General features: G+C 39.0%; 1 protein-coding gene across 1 annotated transcript in view; it reads left to right on the plus strand.

The window, feature by feature from the left end:
- pcca (propionyl-CoA carboxylase subunit alpha) overlaps window positions 1-16635 on the plus strand; it is a 31470-nt gene that overhangs the window by 975 nt on the left and 13860 nt on the right. The window contains exons 2-13 of the mRNA XM_028604257.1: window positions 2209-2286; window positions 2567-2614; window positions 2951-3019; window positions 3865-3978; window positions 6260-6313; window positions 7727-7858; window positions 8315-8351; window positions 8766-8844; window positions 10808-10910; window positions 12065-12159; window positions 13459-13609; window positions 15481-15624. Of these exons, the coding sequence (XP_028460058.1) occupies window positions 2209-2286; window positions 2567-2614; window positions 2951-3019; window positions 3865-3978; window positions 6260-6313; window positions 7727-7858; window positions 8315-8351; window positions 8766-8844; window positions 10808-10910; window positions 12065-12159; window positions 13459-13609; window positions 15481-15624 (1104 nt within the window). The remainder of the gene's footprint in view (window positions 1-2208; window positions 2287-2566; window positions 2615-2950; window positions 3020-3864; window positions 3979-6259; window positions 6314-7726; window positions 7859-8314; window positions 8352-8765; window positions 8845-10807; window positions 10911-12064; window positions 12160-13458; window positions 13610-15480; window positions 15625-16635) is intronic.

A 16635-nucleotide genomic window follows, 5' to 3' on the forward strand; every position in this document is an offset into this window, starting at 1 on the left:
AAGTTGTTTTTTGATTTTTCACTCATACAAAATATCACATTTCGGGTACCTGGGTAGCTCACCTGGTAGAGCAAACGCCCATATATAGAGGTTTACTCTTCAAAGCAGCGGCCGGGGATCGACTCCGCCCTGCAGGCCTTTGTCCGCCCTGCGGGCCTTTGTCATTCCCCCTCTCTCTCCCCTTTCATGTCTTCAGCTGTCCTCTATAAATAAAGGCCCGAAAGTGCCCCAAAAATAATCTTTAAAAAAAAAAAGCTGCCAAAATGTCACATTTCTTTATTGTCACTCTACCAAGCATACCTGCATATATGATCAGGCGGCACAGTGCAACTTTAGTACTTGTTTTTATATCAAAGTCGTATTACAAGTGCTTTCACACTTGATAAAACCATATATATTGAGTTTAATTGTTTCATGCTGGTCCAAGCCCCCATGAAGTGCGTCAAGCTTTGAAGCCAGTTTGAGAAAGTGGAATTGCAGGCCGACAGTAATGCCCTATGGCCCAAAAAGACTTTCCCCATAGATTTACATGGGGAAAGACACATCTGTAAATTAGTGGATAATTATTTTTGAGCATCACAACCCCCTGTGAAATCACTATCAGAATATGATGCATCTGGTCCGGTAACCTTTGGAAAGTCTAGAAGAGCTAGTGGAGCGCAAAACCAGAAGTAGCCGGAGGTCTCTAGTGTGCCTACTCTATGGGCCCCGTAGTGCGTAAGTAGTGCTGATTATCCAGGTAATTTTTAGCTCCATGATGGTTTCATATGCCACTGAGCAATGACTGGCCTCGAATGCTGTATCCAGTTCTTATAATTCATCCATGTTCATCCGCCACTGAACAACTCTCATAGGAATGAACAGAGCTCTGCCTCAAAATCTGTATCTAGTTTTTTTTTTTTTTTTTTTTTTTTTTTTTTTTTTTATACATCCATTATAGCATCAATATGTCTGTGAAGTGTTCCTGTTTTTGCCATTAAAATGTGGTAATTTGCCTGGGAACCAGATGAATTTGCAAGCTCATGTTTTATTTGTTCTGGCACATGCATTTGCGATTTGGTCTTGGGATGTCAGGTTACGCAATAGCAGCTTCCACAGAAAGTTCCACATCAGCTGCAGCCATTTTTGGTTGTTTTTGAAAATGCCTCATTGGCACTCCTCAAAACAGAAATCCTCTCAAACATCCCCCATATTAAATAAATGCTTGTGATTTGCCCGTCGGAGCTTAAGCTGAAGGAAATCTGTTCAAAGCGGAAGGGGGACCAGACACATCTGCCAGAGCAAATAAAACATGAGTTTATGCATTTATTTTGTTGAAACTAAGCAGAGGTAACAATTTATAGTATACAATGAAAGTTATATTGAGGCAACCTATTATTTTGTGTGTCATAAAAAAGAGGGAGTACTTTTGTTTATTTATATTGGCCTTACTTGTGTTTATTTTTCTAATACACCATAAATTTGTTTTCATATTATTTTTGTACTTTTGTAAATTCCCTTTTCTGGGTTATTGTATTTAAAGTATTGTTGTTGGGTCTTAGATTTTGGTACATGGGGTTTCATTCTGAGTTACAATTTTTAAAAGAGTAATCAAGGTTAACACAAAACTTACCCAATTCATATTGGAGGCACTGCCAGTTATTTTAATATTATTGAGAAACATAGATTGCTAACAAGCATTAGTTAGTACTAAAAATGGCGCTATCTAAAGAAAAAACAAAGAACCCAGGCGCCTTCCCATAGTACTACTACACTAGAGACTATATAGCTATATGGGACGGGTGTTACACTTGAAATCCTAACACACAGTAGCTTGGATTATAAAATGATTAGTAAAATTAGTGCAATATGCAAAACCACTGTTAAAGTTGTTTAAGGCTACTGTGTACTGAGTTCAGGATCTGAAATGAACTTTTTTTCACTGCCTGCGGCATTTTTTGTCATTACATTATTTAAATTATTTAATTATAGTGTTTGAATTACACTGTGGCTTTCTAGGGGCCAATTTGTTTATGTCAACCAAACAAATAAGGTTCTACGGCCAGTAGCATTGCTTTTATATAGCAGTTGCAAGCGTCTTTCAAATTTATAGCTTTATCTAGCTTTACTTAACACTTTACAACAACAATTTACACACATTTGGCGGGTGGTAATTTCAGACGTACCACACCCTTACACATGCCTAATGTATTTGTATGTGTTTTACAGTATGCCTCATTCCAGTCAGGATGCTGTGCAGTGCACTGCAACGCTCAATATTCCACCATCCACAGTCCCAGTGAAAAGGTAATGCATAACTCTCCTTCTCTCGGTTTGACTGTATTGGATGTTTTCAACAAGCAGCTGTTAACACTGAAAACATTTTCCAAATTGGGACATTGTGAGGCAAGATGTGATTTATGTCTGACATTGGTAAGAACCGTTGTGATTTGAAATAAAATGCCTTACTCCAGAGTTAGGGTGAGTTAAAGAGTTTGCTAGTCTTCTCTATGACCAACAGGTGGAGTGAAGAAAGTCCTTGTTGATATTGATAAACCGCTAATCTGTCTGCTGTTTCCTTCCATAGACCTTTGATAAGATCCTCATTGCCAACAGAGGAGAGATTGCTTGCAGGGTAAGACTGGCTGACACAGACATGCACTGTAAATGAAATCCAACTGAAACTGGGTTGGATTTCTGTCTAACACATAAAGACAAACACTCACTGGAGCTTCAACTCACACCACCCCAGATGGAGGAGCTTGTAAAAAAATATTCTGTAAGGGCAGAATTATGAACATGTTTAACCACAAACTTGGCTTTGTTCCTTTTTTTTGGCAGATTTTTGTTAATCGTACATTTCCACCTTAACACATAGCAACCTATACTTAATATACGGTCATTCTCAGTGTTGTATTTTACATTGACCATAGAGCGAAGCACAAGTTGTTAATGTTGTGTTTTCCATCAGGTGATGAAGACATGTCATAAGATGGGCATCCAGACTGTAGCTGTTCACAGTGATGTAGACTCCAGTGCTGTGAGTTTCCATCTGTTTTCTCAGGAAATTCTTGTTAACATCTACTCGTTTTTAAGCCTGGTGTGTACTGAAAACTCATGTATGTGTAACTGGTGGACTTCTGCATTGTGTAACGTTATATTTTATTCACCACACCGTGACACCAGGATCTCTTTAGGATGATGTCTGTTTATTCTAGTGATAAACAAAAATAAACAGATCTCGTCATACATCAGTATGTCAGGGCATATTAACAATCAACAAAAATAATATACGTAATACAGCAATGTGACAAACCTGAATAAACAGACCTCATCATACAACGGCCTGATCCAAATTCTACAATACACACATTAACACATATACAAAACCGAAGTTAGCTTTGTCTGCTGCGAATTTAAGCTAGCTACACTAACTCTTAAAAATGTGTAAAACAACAATAAAGTGACAAAAGAAAGTTGAAATCAAGATGTAGAAAGACATTATAAAATTATGAACCAAATAATACAAGAAATAATGGAATGAATTCAAGTAATGAATGAGCCAAAAATAAATGACACTCAACTCTTCCCAAACGGTATTACAAAAGGGGAAAGGGGGCACAAGTGATTTACAGTCACAGGACCACCGAAGAAGAAATAAAGGAGGGGCTCTGACCTCTAACACATACATACAGTCACGTGAAATACATCTTTATAACACAAATCCCAGAGTTTCTGTTGAAACCTAACTATATAAGGTAGGGATGTTTTGGATTGTTGTTTTGGAATCTTCAGGGCTCATAGAATATGGAATAGGTGATAACCATATTCGATGTGTCTTTCTCACTTAATCTGGATTGAATTTCCCTGTTTGTGTGTATCTAGGTTCATGTAAAGATGGCTGATGAAGCAGTGTGTGTTGGCCCCGCCCCCACCAGTAAGAGCTACCTTAACATGGATGCCATCATGGACGCCATCAGAGCGACTGGAGCACAAGCTGTAAGCATTTACATGGCTCTTGTTACATTATGTGAGTGTGGTAAGTGACATGCATGACAGTCTGTGTACTTGATACACCCATCAAGACTAGGGTTGGGTACCGAAGCCTGTACCGGTACCAATACCGACTGAATCACGTACCGACCGAGTATTTGTTCACGTAAGCCCGGGACACACGGGGCCGATTATCGGCCTTTGGACAGTCTGGCGAGGTCAGTGACTCGAGTCTGTTCGGTGTGTCCCGTGCCGTCGTACATCTGAGGGGCTGTCGCCGTTCATTTTGGCCGACCTGACATGTTCAGTCGGCGGCAGGGCAGTTGGGACTCACCCGGTAATGGCGAGCGGAATGAGGTGACTAGAGTCTCTCAAAATCTGACGAAAATCTTTTAAACTGAAATGAAGACAGATTCAGGAACTGCATGGCCTATTTCTCACTTAAAATGTTCTCAGAAACATGTTTCAGTGAACTATTTTAGTACAATATGAGATCGTATTCTGAACGGCCGCCATGACAGTCTGGCTTTGAATTTCCGGAGAAAACAAACCCATGTGACGCGTTCGTCCAATCGGCTGCCGGTTTTCATTTCTTGGGCAACAATACAGATTAGCGCCGCCTGCTGTTATAGAGATGTATTAGGTCTCGTCTCGTCTTTTTGGTGTGTTCTGTGGCACTTTTTGGACCTTGGGGACGCGACTGATCATTTCCACTGGCTTTTCTGCCAAGGGTCAGCCGTGTGGTTGGTGTGTAACGACTTCAAACCGTGCCAAATTTTGGTACCTGAGAGCGCTTAAGTGCAAGCCATTCACTGTGATATGATATTAATGGCGAGCCGAAAGCAGTCGCGGTGCTGTTGACGTTACACTTCCTGTGAGACAAGCAGGCACAAGAGTGGGTTCTATGCCCTGGGGACTGACCGACAGGCTACTTTATTTTTACAGCACATTTCAGCAACAGGGCAATTCAAAGTGCTTTATATGACACATTAAAGAGCAATTAAAAACGGTCATGATGAAAATAAAACTATTTACAAATGCATAAATAAAAGTTGAATAATTATTAAATTTAATAAGTTGTAGGGACGGGTTTGGGAGGAGAGTGGGAGGGGGTTTATTTTTATTTAATTTCTGTCAGTGTAAAATATTTTAAATAAATGACATAATGTTCTAAGTAAATAGGTTTGGAGTTATTTTTACAACTGAAATAATGTTTTTGTAATTACAGAGGGAAAGTACAGACAAAAGTATCGTTGGGTACAGGGAACCGAATTTCAGGTACCGTTATCGGTACCCATATTGGTTCAGATGCGAAAGGTACACCAGGTATTATTCAAGACAACATGTAGGTCCTCTAAACCGTAAATCATGTGACTGCATCACATTTCACAGAGCTGTGTCAAGAGGTTCAGTTATTGTATAATGGAGTGTAATTCTAGTGCAACATAAAAAAGAGAGAAGTACCTAAGAACCTAAACGACAACAAAAACGCTATGAATAACAAGAAATATACGGCACCAACAAAGACACTATAAACAACAAGTATTGACATGGGTCTATTGACAATATTCTATTTTGATACAAGTCCTTCTATATCTTGATAAAGATACTGTATATCAGAATGAATGATGTTTTCTGGTAATTCAACAAATAGTCTATATGAAATAACCACGTGTTGAAGCTTATTTTGGTATACTCCTTTGTGAATGAAATACTTGACTTTTTCTCATTTTATTAAGAACTTGAGTGCAAAATTGACATGGCACTAAGAACGGACAAGGATCAGTACGTAAATATTGCTGTAATGCAGTTTGGCCGCTGTTTTTTCCGCCATTGAGATAGAAACTATATAGAAAAATATACTGTGGCCTCATAGCAAGAAGGTCCCGGGTTCGAACCCAGGTCGTCCCGGGCCTTTCTGTGTGGAGTTTGCATGTTCTCCCCATGTCTGCATGAGGTATTCTCCGGGTGCTCTGGTTTCCCCCACCACTAAATACTGCTTCCTCTCACTTAATTGGAAGTCGCCAGCTAAATGACAGGTAATGTAATATATAGAGGATTGTGCCCATGTATTTGTAGGTATTAACAATCTCCACTGTGTTATTTGCTATGACAGTCTGAGATGAAAAATCAATCAGCATGTCCTTCCTTTTGCTTGTATTGATCTTGAGGTGAGAAGTTTGAACCTCGTCTAAAAAGCAGACTCATCTTTGTAGCAGACTGACAACAGCTTTGTGTTTTAAAGACTTTGAAACAATCAAATAAAGTTTTTTGTTTGTCTGTGAAGGTTCATCCTGGCTATGGGTTTCTCTCTGAAAACAAAGAGTTTGCAAAGCGACTGGTGAGTAAAACATAGAATCAGACACACACACACACACACACACACACACACACACACACACACACACACACACACACTTATTTTCTTTTATCACACACTTTACTACCATGAGTTCAAAATGAATCCATGACAAATACATGCCAAGGTAATTGATTACTGCTTTGGGGGTGAGACATGCATTTGTTACTGATGTATTTACAGTCTTTGACCTATTGATGGTTTATTTTAGTATCATTAACAGAAAGTATTTGTGTTAATGAATGATCCACAAATGTTTAATGAAAGTATGGATTAGGGATGTGGAGGCTTGTGCATCTATGGAGGATAAAGGGTCATTCACACCAAGAACAAGTTGATGAATGGAACACTGACAGCCAATCATAATCCATCTTTTACAATATGACACGGCAGATGACATTGCGGAGAGCAAACTTTTATAAAGGATTTGGTTTTTCTCCTCCTCACGGTGTATTTTCACCATATTTGTTTTTATTTATATTTTTTTAATCATTTGTATTTTTGAAAGTATTTCTCATGTCATCCATTGAGAGTGAATCTTGTGTTTTTAGATGTTATTATCATACTGTTGAGGATGTGTTGGTGTTTTTGTTCCGGTGGTCTGCACATATCTGACACACACCCGCTTGCTCTCATCACTGGCTCTCTGTGTGTGCAGGGGTACTGCCAGAAGACAAAAACCTTATATTTTTAGGTTAATTAAATGTACCCAAATTCACGAAATATGTAGAATATTAATTATTAATAAATGGGATAGAATACAAAAAATAAAGATAAAAATATACAATAAGGGAAAGATTGTCCAAAGGTATATAAAGTGGGAATAAAAATGTACAACTACTTAAATAACATTTATAAAGATGCAGTTTGAACTTAGTGCAGTATTGTGATGAATATGAGTCTTATCTAACACTCAGTGATGAAGTGTTTTAAAAAGTTGTATTGCCTGTGGTAGTAATGATTTCTTGTATTTTTGTCCCACATTAGAGAAGTTATTTTGTTAGCATTTATAAAACCACCTACAGTCAGGTTTTTACAGTACTTTAATTGTTATTAAATGCTAAAATAAAAGTGTATGCATTTGTGTTTTTGAAGGAATAGTTTTCCTGACTCTAGCTGTCCTACACACAGACATGAGATTGATCTTTTTTTTTCACTCTCTGAAAGAAAGCAAATAAGTTTATTTACTAAAATGTTGAACTATTGCTTTAAAAAAACAGGTTCAAATTTTACTGGCAATTACAATAGTAGTTACTAAAAACATGGACAATAAACCTCAGTATTATGTTTCATCTTTTTTAGGAAGTTGGATGATAGATTTACTAAATGCAAACATATCTGTGGTATTATATGCCGGATATGGTAAATTTCATCGTAGTATTCTTTTGTTACTAGGCAGCAGAAGGCGTGGCATTCATTGGCCCAGATACCCATGCTATAATGGCAATGGGGGATAAAATTGAGAGCAAGCTGATTGCTAAGGCTGCAAACGTCAACACTATCCCAGGATATGATGGAGTTGTCAAGGTATGGGCACACATACAGTACACAGCAATGCATGTATGCAACAAGAAGAGTGCAGTAGAGGAATGTTCCCTTTATGGGGCACACACCCTATTCATCTTTTTTTTTTTTTTTTTTTTTTTTTTTTTTTTAATCAGTATAATTTTTTACAAACCGTAATGGGCAATGCCAAAAGTGATTCATTGTTTCCTGTTTCAACAGTAAGATTAATTTTTTCATTTAACTTGGGCACAAAACATTTTTACCAAAAAAAAGAAATTTAGAAAAACAGTCATGACATACAAATAACTTTCAAGATGGTGTGGTACAAGATCATTTTCATTCACCACTAGCATCAGTTAGCCTCCAGACAAACAATTAATTGTAACAATACAAGCCAGTTCAAAGCATGGATCACTGCATAGTTGTCAGTAATGCCTTGGTTCCTCATCAGTAACCATAAACCCTTCTCTGTGTCAGACTGCTGAGGAAGCTGTGAAGATTGCACAGGACATTGGTAAGTCGTGAGTGTGTGTTCCGTTCCCACTCAGCTCTTCTATTGCAGAAATGTTCTACGTACACTTGTAAGGGACATTTATGTCAGGCAATTAACTGTTGTATTATTGTAGCAGAATGATTTAGAAATATACTAATTAGTAGTATAAAGAAGTTTGGTTTATTTTATACAGTTTTTCGATAATTTGGTTGAATGGGTTTATTCCTATTAAAAAAAAAAAAAAAAACGAAGGTGGGCAAGTAATGTAATCCGTGTATCTGTAATCTTATGGCTGACCACCATGTAACACAGACTACCTTAGCAAGCCTAGTGGAGGCACATTCTAATGCCAGGTGTGAACTCACGTACTGAGAGCTGTCCACTTGTGATCGGATCACCCAGGACGCATTTTAATGCCAGGTCTGTTGTTGCTAGGCTACCCAGTGATGATCAAAGCATCTGCAGGAGGAGGAGGGAAAGGAATGAGGATTGCTTGGAATGCTGAGGAGACAAGGTATTGTATTCCTGTCTCTGTCACGCACCCAATGTACACTATCTATGCACTCCTTTTTTATTTTTATTTTTTTTTATAAACAACTTTATCAATGAAAACAATCAGACATTTCTGCTTAAACAAAAATTACTTAATTTGCTTCTACAAATACTGTATGACTTAAACTGCTAAACCTTAGATACTACTGCAAAACCTTGTATTGCAAATGCATACACAATAACTACTCCTGCAGCTTATTTTTTACTTTAACTGTTTGAAATGCCAAAAACTCTCCTTACGCTACTTCTACAGTTACTACTTTGACTTGTTAATCATCCCCTTCAACTCCCTGCTGTCGCTGTCTACTCTTACTTCCAAGACCTCGGCTACTTTTCTTTCCTACTGCTGTTGTTGCAGGGCCGCACACATCGGGGGTCAAGTGAGGGCCCAAAAGGGCACTCTAACCTTTAAATAATCTGCTGGAATAATGTTTCAAAAATACATATTTGACATATGAAGACTTTATATAGTATTTGTAGGTAACACAAAAGCTTGTTATTCTTTATCTTCCTTATTTTCATTGACATAGTGGTCGAAAATAATTTCACTTTCCCTCCCTATAATGCTAAAAATGGTTTAGTCCCAGCCTATTCAGTTGGCGGCCGGGCTACAACTGGCCTAGAAGCAACCTCAGAGTGGCCCAGCATAATCAGATATTTTGTATTTCATAGCTATAATATAGGCTGTCCTTTATCATTTATCATTTATAAAAGATGGTCAGTGTGTTGTCTTGTCCAATTCGCTCATTATGCGTGGAGAAAATAGACCAGTTGCTGCAGATGGACGAGTCGGCCGCAGCGCGTCCTGTCTGTCTGAACAGCCCAACTGATTGACATGTGCGCCAAAAGGAAGCCATAGCCTATACAGTCTTAAGCGTGATTTATGGTTCGGCGGAGGCTCCACACAGCTTTTGCCATAGCCTACGTAAGTGGCCTGAAGTTTATACTTGTGCGTTGGTGTCTGCGTTGATCTCTTTAAGAGAATAGCAGGGCTGGCATGTGGTGTATGGTAGAGTAATTGAGAGAGTGATGGCGAGTACCAACTCCGAGGCATAGTGGGGGGGGAATGCAATGCTACCAAGCTACGGCTGAGCAATGTGCGTCGCTGCGACATGTAGTTACATTTTTCAAGAGGTGCACGTCAGGCTACAGTGTTTCCACGTATCTATGTACGTAGATTTAACGCAGAAGCATAAATCATTCTTAAAAAGGAAAGCTGGCAGTGCTTCCCAGCACTTTGGGGCCTTTCCGCCTCCTGTCTGCATCTGCCCATTTACTATATTTCTTAGAAATAGCCTAGTATCACCGCTGTTTGTGATTGTGTTTTTTAAATGACAGTAATTCCACATATTTATCAGTTGGGTCTAAGCCAGAGAGACAAATACTAGTGATGTCTAAATGAAGCTTTATTGTTGCTCCAGGGCTCCCTTGTAAAAGAGATTTGACTATCTCAATGGGACATCACCTGGTAAAATAAAGGATAAATAAAATTAAAAAAAAATTATGAACCATTAGTTGTATTTGTTAACCCCACTAGATGAATTCAGTGACCTTTCAACCCTTTTATTAAACAGAGAGCGCCATCTAGTGGGCTCAGAAAAAAAGGTCATGCAAGCAGACAGGTTTTAAATAGGCAGGTGAAAATGTCTGACCCATCTCCATTTCATGGTTTTACAATCTGGCCCAACTGAATTTATAATTGAATAGCCCTGGTCATGCTACTGTAAGATCAAAAGTTTAACATCTAGTCCTCCCGCTAGTAAACTTTTAAAAAATGGCCAATCATCAAAAGGCAGAGAAAGGAAAAAGAGAAAATTATAACAGAGGTGCTATTTGGAGATCATCTTGTCCTGGGCCACTGGAAAGACTGTTTGTGCTACCTTTTATGTCTAATGCAATTTGTGTGTGTATGTGTACTGTTACAGGGAAGGTTTCCGGTTCTCGTCCCAGGAGGCAGCATCCAGCTTTGGAGATGACAGGCTGCTCATTGAGAAGTTTATAGACAACCCCAGACACATTGAGATACAGGTACTGTGTAAGACACATGCACACATAGGTCTGATGTCATTTAATATTGACAATTTGAGTGTGACCAGGACATGCATGTATTTTATTAAAAATTATAATGGGAAGTGTATGGGAGTAATGTTGAAATCTGAAATCTTCATATTAACACATTAATACATGATACCAATAGCGCCGCCATGTAGTCAGTTATTGCATGTTCTATGTTCTGGCTAATAACTCATGAACCGTAAGGCGTAGCAAAACATTATTTATTATTACCTCCACCAGGAAGGTTAGGTTTTCGCCTCGGGTTGGCTGTTTCCTTGTCGGCAGGATTACGGAAAAATACTGGCTAGATTTTCATGAGACTTGGTGGGTGTATTATGGGCTAAGGAAGAAATAATTGCTGCTGTAGCAGCAGCGTGCAGCTGGGAGCAGCAGCTAGCAGATTCTAGCTCTCCAACACATGAATCTTGTTTCAGAAAATTCAAATATTCTAGTTTTAATCGCAACACTGTTGACATCTAGCTATTCTGACAAAAAAGTCAAATAAATAACTAAATCAATTCCAAATGCCTCTCCTTTACCAAAGAGAACCATAGAATGAATCAATATTATACAAGAGGGCATGCTTTAATGTCGTCATTTGAACGACAGTGATGCGGTCAGCACCAAGGTCTGTAAGCCTCACTGAAGTTGCGATAGTTTTGAGATTATACGATTATACATACAACGGTTACCAACAAAATAAAAGATTTAATCAAAATGTATTTATATTGTGAGGCAATTTGCTCATAAATATAAAAAGATTTCTAGTCCCTGCTGAGTCAACCTCAGCCAGCCAACTTTACATTAACGTTAGCTTTGTAGGGATCCTAGGATTTCCCAAACTAAGTAAATACCGCACATATAACCACAAAGCTGCTTTGCTAGATGAATTGTGTTGTAACTAAAATATTTGCTGAAAACATATTTTACATGGATAGATCGTTGGCTACAATGTCTGCAAACTTCACATGTAGGCTATTTTTAACATAGGGCCATGTCACTGACTTACCGGCACAGTTGAATTTTGAATTAACTCTTAGAATGCTTACATGAAAAAAATGGCGGAGTAATATTCTCAGTCTAGCCCGGTCAGATCTACTTGTTGTATAATACTGTTTGTCTTGTAGGTGCTGGCTGATAAACATGGTAATGCTCTGTGGCTGAATGAGAGGGAATGCTCCATCCAGAGGAGGAACCAGAAGGTGGTGGAAGAAGCTCCCAGGTTAGTGAGAAACTGCGTCTGCTCTTTCTTCGCATTTTAAGCCACACACTGCATGCTAAATTAAATGTAAAATCTTGTAGTTTCCTTGAACAGCTTAGCCAACAACGTAGATACCAATAATGTTCTAATGTTGCCCCATTTTTAGTTGATGTAGTGCTCTTGATTCATTAAGAATGCAATAAACTATGAAAACAGTTAGTTTCATTCTAATATTTGCTTATTCACATCATATACTCAGTTTCGTTGTTAATGTTTGAAAATATTATTTCTAGAATTTTCAATAGATTAAAATATTTAAATTGTGGTTAATCACATGATTGTCCATAGTTTTTGGGTTTGTTTTTTTTAAGATTATTTTTGGGCTGTTCCGCCTTTATTTGATAGGACAGCTAGGTGAGAAATGGGAGAGAGAGAGGAGGAAGACATGCAGGAAATCGTCACAGGTGTGTGACTCATAACATATGACGTCACAGGTGTGTGACGATTTCCTAGACTTCTGCATCGAGGCATAAACCTCTCAGTGTATGTGCGCCTGCTCTACCCACTGATCCAACTCGGCCACGATGATTAACATCAATCGCACAATTTTATCTTTTCTAAATGTATTTGTAAAGGGATATTTTCCCAATGGTATTTGAGACTCTACATACTCAATCACATTGACAGTACTTGCACATAGCTTTATTACAATCAAATGCATGTAAAATACTAGCGGCTTGCGACCAATGTCATATGTTATGAGTAACCGGACATGTTCCAGCAGGAATGTTACCTGAAATTGAGAAGAAAATTACAACCTCAGCAACCAAGATTACAGTTTTCCCTGGCGTAAACATGAAGTTAGCTGTATGCTGTAACAGAGTATAGCTGCACTTTCTACCGAGATAAATCAACAATAAAAGCTTCTAAACCAAAAACTACACAATCAAACTTGTTGCAGCAGGAATATGATCTGAAATTGGGGAAAAATTAACATCCGCAACCAAAATTACAGGTTAACCATAAAACCTTGCACCCGTACAATACTCAGCAATGATAGGGGCTGCAAATGATTACATTTGTGAGTACATTTTAGTAATTATATAAAAAAAAAAAGGTTTGTGGAATGTCAAGCTTTGTAATTTGTTTTGATCAGGCTCCCAATTTGTCATGGTTATTGCTGGTTGCATTGTACTTTTATCTGTACTAACTCTCTCTTTTGTACTGCATGAAAAGAAAAAGAAAATTAAATAAAGTGTTTGGGAAAAGAATTTGCACCACTGAGGTGAGTCTGAGTGTCTAGTGTTGTGTCCTCTCCAGTACTTTCCTGGACCCAGTGACAAGGCGGGCGATGGGTGAGCAGGCAGTGCAACTGGCCAAGGCTGTGCAGTACTCCTCTGCTGGCACCGTGGAGTTCCTTGTGGATTCTAAAAAGAACTTCTACTTCCTGGAGATGAACACACGACTACAGGTCAGTGTAGGGCTGGTTGTGTGTCTGTATGTAGGTGTAGACAGTTGTTTAACAGTTGGGTTTACACTCCCTATTATTATTATTATTATTATTATTATTATTATTATTATTATTATTATTATTATTATTATTATTATTATTATTCCTTTAGCCTTTATTTTCACTTGGAAAGATCCATTGAGGAATGAGTATCCCGACCTTTCATATGCCGTATGTCCTTTTCGCCGGATGTCCGGATACCTTCCGCTTTCTTTGTGTTGGAATTTTAAACTCCGGTCGATTTTTAAAAGGACTATGGTTAACTGCTCCTTTTGATCTCTGCAGGGTCAATCCAGACGGCTAGCTTAGAATATCTGTCCAATCTGAGTTTTCTGTTAAACAACTGCTAAAACAACGGAGTTATCTCAAGACACTTTACAGATAGAGTAGGTCTAGACCACTATAATATACAAAGACCCAACAATTCCAGTAATTCCCCCAAGAGTAAGCATATTAGTGCCACAGTGGCGAGCAAAAAATCCCTTCAGTGGTGAGAAACTTCCTTTTAAGGGAGAAACCTCGGACAGACCCAGGCTCTTGATAGGCAGTGTCTGACAGTGCCGGTTGGGACTGTGATGAACAGTGGCAATAATAGTCACAATAAAGATAATGGAACATAATGACCCATAACGATTGTTATTGGTTTAAAGCCATGTCAATAAACAATAAACCAAAGCACGTTAACTCTCCCATCCCGTGTGGACTAGCCAGACCCTCCTCCACAGTGCTGTGGAGGAAGGTCTGGCAATGCGAGACTAAGGAATGAGAGACTATCCTTTAAAAAATAGGCAAATAAATCTGCCAAATAAACAGGATAAATCACAGAGCAGTGTTGAGTTTGTATGTATTAAAGGAACCTGCAGCTTGTCAGTCTGCAGAGCTTAGGTAACAAGTAACATCAGTCAGTCACAGTGCTGTGGAGGAAGGTCTGGCAATAACATCAGTCAGCCGGTTATGCTCACTTACCATGTTGGGGGGGTTCTCAGTTGTCATGGACAGGTTCAAAGATTGCTCAGTCAAACTCAATGAACTGATGAAGACTGTGACCTGTGGCTTAAAGCTCCAGTAAAGGCTTGTAAATAGACCTTAATTTAAGATTTTTTAATTGGGGCCCCCTGTTAGTTGAAAGCGCCGACCAGGAACCAAAACATCCCCTGTCCAGCTGGGTGGAGTTCTATGCGAACAATGATGAATTATAAATTTAAGAGCAAACCGAGTGTTAAGTATGTCTCTCAATAAAGATGACAAATTAAATAAACTTTTCTAAAATGTGCTTTAAAGTGGTCAATTTTCCTTTTAGCATTAGTTGAAGGTGAAGCTGCAAATACGCCGCACTTTCGCCGCATAAATTGCCGATTTCCATGCAAAATATGCAGGGCTTGCATGATTTCATAATCCCTGCATTTTTGTTGCAAAAATGTCTCATATCTTAGCAGAAAGTTGAAAAATGTTGTTTACTTCACACGAGCAGCCATTTTCCCCTGTTGCCATGGTAACATTATGAAGTGACGTAATTACGTGATGAACCAGGGTGTTGGGGGGAATCACTTTTTTTTTTCTTTTTCATCAAACCGCAGTTTTTGCAAGTTCCTGCAATTTTTGCAAGTTCCCGCAATTTCATCGCATGAAATTGCTTAAATATCTCGCATATTCCATCGCATTTTTTTAAAAACGTGCCGGATAATCAAGGAGTTTTGCCTGCAAAAATCGCAAAAAAACTCATTTTTCTGGAAGGACTGGCCAGTAATGGTTCCTTGAGTTTCCCGCTCAACAAGAACTCCACTAGTTTGCTTTCAGGAACTGTATCTTCTCTGTTTTAACTTTGATCCCAGGTGGAGCATCCAATTACAGAGTGTATTACTGGCCTGGACCTGGTGGAGCAAATGATCAGGGTTGCCAAGGGTTACCAACTGCAGCACAAACAGGATGATATCCCAATTAACGGTTGGGCCATTGAGAGTCGCGTCTACGCTGAGGTGTGTGTGTCTGTGTGTGTCTGTGTGTGTCTGTGTGTGTGTCTGTGTGTGTGTGTCTGTGTGTGTCTGTGTGTGTCTGTGTGTGTCTGTTACATTGGTGTATTTGTAAAAGAAATCTTTGCAAGGCTCTGTTTGATAATATTAAAATGGTTTTACAATTATTAAATTAGTTATTACTTGCAAAGACTACTTCTGAAGGTAAGGACTGTATGGAGTGACAAGGCAGCAAAGAAACAAACACCAGCAGCTGGAAGTGGACTGATCACAGAAAGGGCTGTAGATCCCTACACACACACTGATCACGATGATCAAACCATGCACAACACATAGAAACATGTTGCAAAGACATGCAAGGGGGAGGGCGGGGTGTTAAGCCAATGAAATAATAAAGTATTTACATTTTAAACATTTAAAGGTCCCATGGCATGAAAATTTCACTTTATGAGGTTTTTTAATATTAATGAGTTTGCCCAGCCTGCCTATGGTCCCCCGGTGGCTAGAAATGGCGATAGGTGTAAACCAAGCCCTGGGTATCCTGCTCCGCCTTTGAGAAAATGAAAGCTCAGATGGGTTGATCTAGAATCTTCCCTATATGACATCATAAGGGGAAAGGTTACCGCCCCTTTCTCTGCTTTGCCCGCCCAGAGAATTTGGCTCGCCCATGAGAAAGAGAGAGACATCATGGCTTGCAAACAAGCCTTCGCTTGGCAGCTTGGTCAAGGCCACACCCTCCACCTTGCCCCACCCTCCTCAATAGCTACAGACACACAAATGGCACATACTAAGGAAAGCTCATTGTGGGACTGGCTCTAGTGGCTGTAATTCTGCACCAAGGCTGAATTTCGGGAAAGAGACTTCAGATACAGTATTAGGAGACCACTAAGGCCTATGTAAAAGCATCCAAAGAGCACCATGTCATAGGACCTTTAAACCTTTGTTGATGTAACATTCTCCTACACTACTGTAAGGGAAACCTGAAGATTCAGTTGTTGTTGTCCATCTATTTCTCTG

Source organism: Perca flavescens, chromosome 17 (assembly GCF_004354835.1).
Source record: "Perca flavescens isolate YP-PL-M2 chromosome 17, PFLA_1.0, whole genome shotgun sequence".
Classification (NCBI taxonomy): Eukaryota; Metazoa; Chordata; class Actinopteri; order Perciformes; family Percidae; genus Perca; species Perca flavescens.